The sequence below is a fragment of the Perca flavescens genome, chromosome 14 (assembly GCF_004354835.1).
Source record: "Perca flavescens isolate YP-PL-M2 chromosome 14, PFLA_1.0, whole genome shotgun sequence".
NCBI lineage: Eukaryota > Metazoa > Chordata > Actinopteri > Perciformes > Percidae > Perca > Perca flavescens.
The window spans coordinates 23,257,134-23,269,451 of record NC_041344.1 but is presented as its reverse complement, the minus strand read 5'-3'; the positions used below and the strand labels follow the sequence as shown (position 1 = coordinate 23,269,451).

The window sequence follows — 12,318 nt, the reverse complement described above, 5'->3', positions numbered from 1 at the left end:
TACCTGGCTGACGATGGGAGCAGCAGGACGCAAAAAACGAAAATAACTGTTGCACTATGTCTGGACATCTTGCCGTGCCAACGTTGCAATAAAGACATTTGATGTCAGCTTACTAATTGATTGCGGGTTTTATGTAGATTTTGACTTTTATACGTTTTAGTCCACATTGTTTAAATGCTGAGGTGGATCTACTGATCACTGTGGATTACTTTTTTTTGTGTCATTGGATTACAGCAAAATACAGATCTTTTTTCTTAACGTTTATGGTGTGATTGCGCTTCGTTTCTGTGTTTGGAGAAGCATTTAACAGACTCTGATCACTGATTGTTCACTGTTACATTTTAGTTGAATTTAAGTGTTGGGGCATTCTGCCACCGTCTGTCTATTGTGTTCCAAGACAGCCGTGCCGCGATTGGATTTCATAAGGGCAAATTGTTTTAAATTTGCTTTAAAAATAAACATATATGTTTTGGAATATAATGTTCAACTTCGGCAGCTTTACCTATATAGCTAAAATATACAATGACTGAGGAAGCCTAGTGACGAGTCCATAGCAATTTCTTTGTACCCAGTGTGCTTTGCTTAATGGTCTCAATGTTTTATTGTTTTATTTCATGTGAATACTAGTTTACTAGAGGAGTAACTTAGTATTGGAAGTAATGCAGTTATGCAGTAAGTGTGCATTTACTTTCCATGCTTGTTGTGTTTCCACAACAATGTTAGTGAGTAAATCTACTGAAATGGCCACCACACCATAACAGAGGAGTGAGATGTGTAAGATGAGAAAGCAGAGGTTAAATCATGTATGTTATGGCTGTAAAAAAATGTACATCTTAGCCGAGCGCAAACCAGAACATAAGGCATCAATCTTTTCCAAATCTTTTTGGAGGGTCATAGAAAAGACAAGGGGAGGGGTCAAGTCTGTTTTGACAAAAGATCCCAAAACTCCTCCGGTGGCCCCTTAAATAAATAACCAACAGTCCCTTATGTCACTAAGTCGACATGGAAAAGTGAGCAAAATGTCTCCGTGCCGGTGACGGCCGTGGACAGAGACATGGTTGCTGCCCAGTTGAATATGTGTGTGAAGCATCCACATTTAAAAAAAAAAAAATGAAAACAATTAATACCTTTTATTTCATTCAAAGTCTTAACTACATATTTTCTAAATCTGGACAGACATGGATGTAAACTTGCAAAACATGTATTTTTATTGAATGCAACTTGACTGGTCAGCAGAGGCATCTAACCGCATGGCGGTAGTTCTAGTTAGTGTATTTTTGCTCTTCTGTAAACTGCTCCCACTGTGCTGATCTTTCCCTACAAGCTCATGCAGAGCCAAGATGGGGACTATCATGTTCCCTAGTTTCCAGTTACCATCGCTGTGTATCTATCCACTGAACTACTGAGCCAAGGAAATGGGCCCCGTAATGGCAGCTTGGCCAGAGTGCTGTCAGGCAGCAGTCCCTAGCCAGCCGTTTCCAGAGCTGCTTGTAATCTCCCATGCCCAGTCTGACAGCCAAAGACAGATGGTTTTTAAGCTGAATGGTTGTGGCAGGAATCTGGGAGCTGGCTTAATCGGGCATGCCCACGCCAGGGGACTGCCAAGGCTGGGCCACAGCTTCCAGGGACACTCCCATTGGATGGCAGTTAGCAGAAACAGCGCAATCCAGACCTGTCATTCCATGCTTATCTGTAATTTTTACCTTATTTCAACATTATCACCCAGAGCAGCCCAGAGTAATTGCTTTGGGTATGATAAAGTGAGAGCAGCTTGGTTATATTCTGCTGCTGGAAGCTGCTTGACGATAATCTGGCATGTGGCATTGTCTGGTTTTCTCACACATATGTGTCACAGAGTCTCAAGGTACTTGATGTTTAGAGACGAGTGAGCATTTGAGCAGATGCTGCTGACAGAACATCTCCATGGTTAATTGTCATCACTATTTGAAGTTAAAGTTGACCTGTAACCTCGTCTCCTTTTAGGGATGGTCCACAGGAGACAGCCAGGAAACTGGGAGTGTTCACTGATGGTGAGCCCAACGACCCGCCCAGTAGCACATCCAATCAGGTGCTGATTCGTTTCCGTAGTAACACAGAGAAGGGTGGACTATTCCGTATCAGCTATCAAGGTATGTAAATTACTCTTCTTACTTGATTGTTATTTCTACCAGATATTTGAACATTCTGTGTGTGACCCCTTTCATGTCTTTGATGCTCTCAATAAAGCTTACAGACTGCAGTTCTGCCTGCCTCCCCCCATCATTCCTAATGCAGAGATCCTGATGGCAAGCAAAGAGTTTAAAATTGGTAGGTGGAAACTCACAATCACTGCTATCTACGCACTTCTGACTTTTTTGTATTAGATGTCGGTCCCATCGTGATTTGTGGAATTGTAGCATTTTAAATAGTTTATCCCACTGTGAGTTCACATTCTGGCTTTGGCAGTTTACATTGCCCCATGTTCACTGACTCTGATACTGACTACACATCCCATAAGGCAAATGTATTGAATGCAGACTCACCCCAAACAACATAACCCAGGGGATTTTGAAGCAGCAGTATAAATGAATGATTATGACAAAATAATCAAAAAGCCAGAGGGATTTGAGGCAGGTGCACTCATTCTCCCCTGTAGAAGACAATACAGTTTAATTTCCCCTTATCTGTTTATTTGCATACCTTCTTGCCGCATTATTATTCAGAGACACAAAGGAAACAACACCAACATAGTGTTTCATCTATAGGATCCCCAGTGTGGATTTATAATGGGACTTTTTTTCCACTGTTAACTTTTTCTTTCACTGAGATACACAATGAATCACTTTTACTTCCGTGTCATTTCAGTATCCTGGCTAAGGAGCACTGATTTGTGTATGATGACATTTTGGATTATATCAATCATATGTAGGGTTGGGTATCATTTGAATTTTTTCAATACAGGCGCTAAAACGATACTTTTAAAACGGTGCCGATGCCTCAAAGGTGCCTGAATTGAACTTAAAAAAAAAGAGAGCACAAAACAACAGTCGCTGACCTTAAGGAACGGCTTGTTTATTGCTAAGACCATTTTTCAAAAAGGAGAACCACTAGATGGCAGAAGGGTACTTTACGACTTTATGCGCTATGAGCTTATTAGGTGCAATTGAGCACACCATTAAGTCTCGTCGTTGTTGTTTCTCCTACAACTCTGACTTCAGCAGCGGCCATGGTGTCTGGCAAATTGTAGCAAGTCTACACTGTGTCTTTAACTACAGACTGTTGTATGTCCCGGTGTTGGAATCTTATCATGTGAAATACAGCCATGCGTTAGACTATTTATCTTTCAGCATTTAAACCGTGTTTAAGCCAGCTATTAGCTAATGGTAGGCTAACCTTACCTCCTGCCAAGTGTATTGTAAACTAACGCCGCATACAGTGATGTTTCTGTTTCCTGTAACGTTCGTTTCGGAGCACCAGAGAGCAGCGCAGGCATTTGGCACCGAAATGAGGCACCAAAATCTGCGTTGTCATTCGGTCCGGTAGATACCGGTCGTTAGCGGATTTCGGTACCCTAATCATATGGCTCGTTGCCACATCTCTGATCGGTCATTAACATTACCTCTCCCTCCTCCATCTCTCTCTGTTCAGGTGATATAGTGCGCTACCGATGTCTTCCAGGCTACCATTTAAGTGGAAACAGCATCCAGACCTGCCGGCTGGGGACACATTTGGAATTTGAAGGGCCTCCGCCCTCATGTGATGGTGAGTAAATGCCTGAGAATTGAAACTTGAGAAGTTATCCAGGGAAAGGCATGCACTCTTTTTCATGAAGGCCCTATTTACCATTCAGACTTACACAGTTGGCCTTGGAGTAGCTCCATTTGAATGGTTGGGGGTTAAGGGCCTTGCTCAAGGGCACCTCAGTGGTGGTATAAAGGGAGAGGCAAGCGCTGCTCCTTTCCTTTTCCCGCCCATATTTATCCTACCGGTACCGCTCTCCTTTTTCACATTACGATACCGCTTTCTCTTCTAGCTACATTTAGTATGTTTTTCTCCCCCTGCTTTATCTTTTCTTATCTCCCTAAATCAGTGTTTCTCAACGGGGGCGGTACCGCCCCCCAGGGGGCGTTCAGAAGATGATGGGGGGCGTTGGAAGCAATATTTTGGAAAGGGGGGCGTTGAGGTGCCCATGGGGGGCGTTTGTTTGAAAGCTAGTTTAAACCAAAGATTCACAATAACAATACATGTTTACACTTAAACTACTAAAAAATCAGTGGTCTGTAACATTAAAACCTGCCAGTTTACAGCACTGCGACTGGATGATACCAGTATCATAACTCTTCTTCTCTTCTGTGCTTCTGTCAGCTTAGTTTGGCGCAGCTCCGTGCTGCCTTCACGGAAACGGGACGTCAGAGTATCATCTTAAATGAGTTCTGTACTAGGTCCCTACATAAAGCTACGTTCAGATAAAAAAGAAAAAAATAACGCAATCACTGCGACGTCCTGTTGTATTCTTTAATCCCCAATCTAGCACAAGTACACTTTATATTTCACAGTAACAGTTTTTAGATTTGAATTAAAAATAGATTTGAATGTTACATATCTAGTCGTTCTGATTGGCTGCTGTTATTTAATTTGAATGTCAAATAGTTGCATTTTTTTTTTAAAACCTGTAAATATATATAATTTCTATTCACATGGCTTTTTTGATACCTGGGAAACTAATACATGTGTTGTTTGTCATTCAATGATTAGATTTTTTGATTATTTTTGATAACAATAGTAACAACAATAATAGGCCTATATTAGGGCATAATCATTCATATTTGACAATTTATGATAAATAAATAAATAAATAATTTGGGCAATTAGCCTATATAATATTTGTTGGGGGGCGTTAGGGACCTGAATAATGGATAGAGGGGTGCTGGCACAAAAAAGGTTGAGAACCACTGCCCTAAATGATAAATTCCTCTGTGATAAGTGCTTGAATGCTAAATGAATACTGGAGATTTTAGCTTAAATGTCTCATAAGATTGTCCCATGTGCTGGTGCAATATGTCTTTAGGATTCTGAGCAGCAATGTACAGGGCTCGAGAGTGCGACCAATTTGGTCGCAAATGCCACCAAAGTTTGTAAGGGTGCGACTAAGATTTTTCCTAGGTTGCAACGGTGCACCTAACGTCCTTATATATATATATATATATATATATATATATATATCCCAGGCGATTTATTTCAGATCATTTACACGTGTTGCAGCTGTATATTTTCAAACTGGTAGAGGAAACCCTGTCTTTGCATTTTATTTTAATCACAATCTGTTTTAATAAAAGAGCTTGTGAAAAGTGGCTTTGACTTAAAACTGAACATTTAGCCCACTTTGTAAAAAAATACAAAGCTATATATCGTGTATCGCCATTCAGCGTTACGGCGATGCAAGGAAAAATTTGGGTGCACCTAAATTTTGTGCTGGTGCACCTAAATAAAAAAAGTTAGGCGCACCAGTGCAACCAAGGCAAACAGTTAGTGTGGAGCCCTGATGTATTTATAGGGTTCATACATTTTGAAAAAACCTGGAAAAGTTATGGAATTTGAAAAATGCAAATTCCAGGCCTGGAAAGGTTTTGGAAACATAACAAGACCCATAAAGTTTTGGAAAAGTCATGGAATTTTTTTTAACACAGCATAATAACATGTGATTAATAAATGTATTTTCACGTCATCTTAACCTCAACGTTGTAATCGAGGAGCGATATTATGAATCCCACTATGAACCACATAAATTGTTAAACCTCTGAGGGTAAACTTTAACACTTATTTTTATTCTTATTGTATAATGTCGATTGACATTTTAGGGAACACATAGTCATGGAAATTTGCCGAAAAGTATTGGTTAAAATGCGTATGAACTCTGTATTTATGTGTGATTTCCTAAACATACATTTCAACTTATCAAATAGCAGCAAACGCAGATGACACTGTCATACAAGTGAACACACTGGCAGCACAGTGCACTAGCGTATTAACAATAGGTGCAACTATTAAAGTGTTGTACATGCACTCTATTACGCAATTTTTTCTCTGTAGTATATATTAAGACACTTCATATTGAGTGCATTTTATTGTTGACAGAAGAAGCCTCTTGAGATTCATCATCTAATTTTCAAGAGAGTCCTGACAATTCATTATGTCTCACAAATGTATCGTGACACAGGTGAAACCCCCCAAAGGGATCCTCTGTAAGTTTATTTTCAGCAGGGTTATAGGTAGCCCATATCATTTTGCTCTAATCATAGAACCATGCACTAGTTTGAGTTTTGCATTATTTCTGGCTCCCATGGGTACTTTTTCTGCCTGTGGTCATGGAGCCGCAGCCACATATCAGCTTGGTAGCACTTTCCATCTCTGTGGATGATATTTGGCTCCCATGAGGCTAAAGGGGGGTTGCTGTGGCACTCTCTACATGCTGAGATATCATCCTCCCAGAGGAATCAATGAGTGCAGTGTTCCCAGTAAACCGCATCATCATAATACTGGATGTTGAATGCAATACTTTTCCTCTGGGCAAGAGACTGAGTGCATAGAGGGTCCCTCAGTTCTTTCTCTGCTTCAAAATATCATAAATGCATATATCTTTCATTGTCTTGCTTCCTTTTTTAAAACCTCATGAGACATCTTTTTTGCCCTGTCTTGCTTTGTCGTCATTTTGTGTCTCACTCTGTGGGTTATGTGGTGGAACGAGGGAGCGTAGGCTTGATAAATGCAACTAATTTTGAGTGCTATAGAGGAAAAATATACAAATGCTCTCAGCATGAGATAAAAAAGAAGAAACGTTGGTAAAAGAAAGAGGGCAATGAAAGGGGAAGAAGAGATATGTGTAATGAGTTTTGAGTAAGGTAATAATAAAGACACAAAAGGACCCAGAGGAGACTGAAAGTATCATAATTCAAGTGAGGAAAAAAAGGAATACGGACAATTATTCTTTGTGTGTGTTTACGTATTTCTCCCTCTATAAAGTCCTGCCTTTTGCCTGCTAACCATTCACTCTACTTGCAGGCATCTGCAGCTAAGACATTCAAGTGAAAACAAAAAAAATCATGCTTTGACTTGATTATGCTAAGATGAACAAATTTGTGTTTTGGATAATCTAAATGAAAGTCAGTTGAATGCTTTTACTTGCAGATGCGTTACATTTCAGCTGTGAATCTGCGCTTATTTTCATGGCTTGTGTGGCATTGTGTGGGCTAATTGGTCCCCCTTATTCTGCAAGACCATTATACTGGCGACAAACAGTTCCACCATACTCCTGCAAGCTGTCACTATGCCTGTATAGATAGACTAGAGTGATGGAGAGGAGATCCACAGATAACAAACTATGAAGGAGTCAGAAGTTGAGTGAATGGAAGTTGAGAGTAGAGAGGAAAGTAAAACAACAAACTGATGCTCGTGTGAAGGAAGAGGAGAAGATTGGATGTGGAAAGAAGAGCCCAGGATAGGAAGAGAACAGTTTAGGATTACTCTGAATAAGCAGGATTATTGAGGAAAAAGACATTTGTCTGGAAAAGTAGAGGACAGACTGCTAAAAGAGCAGAAGGATGGCAAGTAAGTGAGAGTAGGACAGGAGTTAAAAAGCGAGGCAAGAAAGAGAGACAGGGAGAGACTTAGTTGGAGGGCAGTGAAGAGACAGAAGTTTGCAGCTCATTGAAATGCAGGGGACATGCCGGCTGCAGCTGCACCTATCAAATCACCACAGCTCTGACAAGCATGGCCCTCCCCGCACATCGAGCTGCCCCACCCCACACACACACATACACGTTCAATTGCACACATCACACACTTATACATATGCTGTATAAACATACATACTGGTCTAGCATGTGTCTGGGTTACACAGCATTATATGTTGTCTGTGAAAGTCTACCAGAGAGCAGCACTGGAGCCTAAAGGCAGTTCTGCAGTGTTGCTTACCTCTCAGCACCAGTATCCTCGCTCATCCTCTGCATTCCCTCCGTCTACACTCCCCCCTCCCTCACTTGCCACTTCCCTCCCCTGACTCACTAGCGTCAGACTTCTGTTCTTACGTAAGACATATACCCTTTGTTCCCCATTCTCTTTCTTTGTCTTTTTCTGAGGCTGGCATTGTCACACACTTTTAACCACAGGTGTCTATCAATACACAGATCTGTGTTTTTCTGTCTCTGTCTTTCCATTTCTCCCAACAATGACTAAAAGTCATAAGTTAAAAGCCACCACCATACACACACAAACATTTCTTTATTTAATCCAGAGATATTGTTGCAAGTCACGGTGGCAAATGTGTTTATCCTCTCGTATTTCCTGCCATTGGAACAACCAGTTGGTTTGCACAATATTTGATTTGCCTGCTATTTGATGAGGCCGGGTTATATTGGACCCAATAACCTTAACTACATCTGTTGTCTCCTGAGACCACAGGGAGTTCCAGCATCTCACACACACACACACACACACACACACACACACACACACACACACACACACACACACACACTGTATATGTAATATTGGGCAATAATAAAATTTGACTTGACACGTGAATTTAAACACATGCACTCACTTATGCACACACACACACACACAGCAAAGCAACAGCATCCATACAAAGTGTTGGTTGAATTCATTAATGAAACACAATGAGCTCTGATGATCCAAAATCCCTATGTTTATCCCCCGGACAGATTTCTGCTTAAAACCTGCATAATCACCCATCAAATTAGTTTCCCAGCTAGCTCGCTTTCTTCATCCCACTCGGTTTCTTCGCCTCCCCCGCCTCTCTGTCTATATCCTTTTTGTTCCCCCGACTATTTTTTTGCCCTAGCCCCCTTCTTGTAGTTGTGCAGAATGGATTATAGCTGCCCATTTTTCACATGTTCATTGTCATCCATGACTTCCCCAGAGTTGTAAGGTCTTGATCCACGCTAATGCTTATGTTGTGGCCCATCCCCTTCAATCACCTCGTTATCGCTCTACAGCTTATGCTAATTAAATACCCACATGAGTAAAGGCATCTCAACAGCAATACAACTTGATCTTTTGTGGATCAATGCACGGTGTGTCCATACTTGCATACTGGAGTGCACAAACTGTGCATGTATAAATGCAGGTGTGTGTGCCCGGAAGCCTTTCACCACATTTTTCATTGGGAGGCTGTTGCATACCATGAACAATTTATACACAAACAGAAGGGATATCTCACAGATTGCTGTTCCTGCTACCAGCTTATTCCATTCCTTGTCTCATTGAAGTGAAATTTTATTTTGAGCTCTATCTATGTTGGTCTCACCTTGTGTGTTGAAGCTGCCTTTTTCCAGCTGTCAGATTTGTCCCCTAATGCCCTTTTGTTTACAACCAAACAGTGTGCTTCATTTCAGAGTGGATTGGTTTAATAAGTAGCAGCCCATAGATAAGAGCCCATGCCTGTCCCCCTCAGTCAGCTCCAAGACAAGCTGAAGGCAGTTTGAAGACACGTTGGAGCCTTTTGAAAGGTCACTGACAACACACATCTCATCCTCAGAGATTTGATTGTTTAATGAACTTCACTCTTAGATTTGATGTGCTACTTCCCAGTGGAATCGGTTTCACTATCAGTGATGGATTTAAGCCTTTTGACTCACATCTACTGAGGTGCTTGAGGTTGTAAATAATTTCGCAGACTTGGCAGTTCCCTGAGAATACAAACATTAGACAGTTAAAAGAGACAATTGCAACAATTAAATACACAAAATCACACAAACAGTGCATTGTGCAAGTACAATGTAAAACAAGGGATAAAAAGCTCCCCAAAATACTCTTTCATGACTTATGGTAAACAACATTTTCAGATATTTAGCATTTGTTTTGTCCTAATGGTGGCAACATTTGGCAAAAAGTTGTGGCAAAAGTATTTGATAGGAACATGCCTCATTTTAACATGCCTTGCCTACGAGTGACAGCTTAAGACTAAGATTATGAAAAGATATATTTTTTATTTTAATAAGCAACCATTTTGTCCCAATCAGTCTTGTTGTAAAAAGTTTGTCATGAATTATCTGAGATTTCCTGAGACAATAAATCCCACCTAGTTGACACACCAAGCAAGGTTAAAAAAATGCTAAAAATTATTTGCAAATGCTACTTAACCCAGGCTGTCTGCCGTAATGTTTTTCCTGCAGATTTAATAATCTCTTCCCCTATGAACACACAGTGAGGAGGATGAGGAAACCCAAAACACAAAAACACACACACACACACACACACACACACACAGAACAGTGCCTTGACAGAAACACACAGCCCATCCACATACACAAAAACAACTTGTCCCACAAAGGAGATGCTGCTAGAATGTGATTCAGAGATTTCAGTATTTCACCACTGTAATGGAGGACTTGCAAGTGCCAAGTGCTGCCTCAGTGGTACCCTGTGGCAGAACAGTGTGAGTATTCAAATTGTGGCACACAACAGGGGCATTTACATCATCATTATCTGCCACACTTAGTTGACACGCATGCACGCACACACACGCACACACAATGTATGTGCATGCAAAAAACACCTGGTCACATGCACTTTGAAGTGGTTTATAATCACATTTTCAGCATCTTATGGTGTGTTTTGTTATTTCTGCTATGATTATAAGTAAAGCCTCTGGCTGGCGTTTAAAAGGTAAATGTGTGTTTTTTTTTCTCAAATGGTGTTTTGTTAATTGTAGAGCTCTTAACAAGCTCAAGAGTTGAGTTCCACAGTTCATACTATTATGTACTGTATGCCAAAGTAGGCCCCTAGGAGTCTTTGTGATATATAAACAGTAATATAACAGTTCATTTCATAAGAGACAATATTTACTTTATGTAGGTTTATGGTATCATATTTAGCTACAAAAAAGAATCACAAGCAAACTAGAAAAGCAAATGTTTATCTTTCTCTGCTGTGGAGTTATTTCACAGTCTACCTCTTCAGCACTCAGCCCCATTAGGCGAGCCACAAAAAACAATGGGAAGGCAAAAAAACAATAAAGCATTTGCTTTGTGTTGTCGTTGCACCATTGGGTTCCTTTCAGGTTGTTTTTTGAAGTCCCACTCTGTACGCAGAGCTGTGGCAGATTAAGAGGTTGGCTTCAGAGCATCCCAGCAAAAACGCAACAGACAGGAGCGCTGTGTAACGTCTGATAAAACAGACTGAAACCACGAGGAAATGTCAAAGGATGTCATGGAGATGTCCCACAACAATACCAATGGCACAGGGGAATGAGCGGATGGATGTGGTCCACCCAGACGCGCCACAGCAATAGGGCTTCCAGGCAGATGTGAGCGTTAGTCGGCAAGTTAGCATCACATACTGACAGTGGGCAAGGAGGAGGGAATTTGCTCATGACTGACTTAGCAGTGACAGCTTTGTTTCCTGCGACAGCATCAGGACCAGGATGACAATTAGCCTAGCTACACTTTTAGTCACATTGAGTTGCCCTCCAACAACAACATGGGTCAAACCAATCCAATTTGTGCTTCACGGTAAATTAAATTCACTTAAAAGAATAAACAACCATAAGAAGTTATGTGAGATAATGAAACAACAAAGAACAGACAAAGATAAGCAAAACATTATGATAAATTAATTGAATTATTTTGTCTCTGCCTTTTTATGTCTCTCAACAGTGTCTTGTCCCATGAATGAGGTACTGACAGCTTCCACAGGTGTCATCATGAGCCAATCACCAGGCAGCGGTTTCCCCCATTTTGAGTCCTGCTCCTGGGTGGTCAAAGTAGAACCTGGCTATAACATCACCTTCACTATAGAACACTTCCAGACCAGCCGTCAGTTTGACGAGCTTGAGATCTTTGATGGTGAGTAACTGCACCGGTTATGAAAGTGAACATGTATACCAGCATACAGTATAATGTAATTTAGTTGAGCAGCATTATGATTATTTTGACCTTCTTTTTACCAAGTGACTCAATGTGCCTGTAGTCTAGTGACACCTCCCCTCACACTTCCTTGGCCAAGGACCTATTTTCACTAATATCCACAATTAAAGCCTAAAATGCGCCCGATCGCTGGATTTACTGTCCCTAACAAAGCTCACTGCATCTACTAACAAAAAAAGGCACACAGGCTCCCTTTCTTGGTGACAGAACATACATACATCTACATCTGCCTTGTACATTTGCATGTGATTAGAGGCACAGTCAGCAACTCTGCCAGGCCTCTCTAAGAAAATGGCGGTCGTACACACTAGTGTTCCTGATTAGTGCTTTTTATCTTGTGCTGAGCATAAGGAAACAGACATTTGCTAACCTTGGGGCTGCCAAGCCAATTATG

At 41.0% G+C, this 12,318-nt stretch overlaps 1 protein-coding gene across 1 annotated transcript in view; it reads left to right on the top strand.

Moving 5' to 3' along the window:
- Positions 1-12,318, top strand: part of csmd2 (CUB and Sushi multiple domains 2) — a 282,360-nt gene that overhangs the window by 238,154 nt on the left and 31,888 nt on the right. The window contains exons 45-48 of the mRNA XM_028597331.1: positions 1,984-2,129; positions 2,227-2,307; positions 3,628-3,741; positions 11,655-11,843. Coding sequence (XP_028453132.1) covers positions 1,984-2,129; positions 2,227-2,307; positions 3,628-3,741; positions 11,655-11,843 — 530 coding nt within the window. The remainder of the gene's footprint in view (positions 1-1,983; positions 2,130-2,226; positions 2,308-3,627; positions 3,742-11,654; positions 11,844-12,318) is intronic.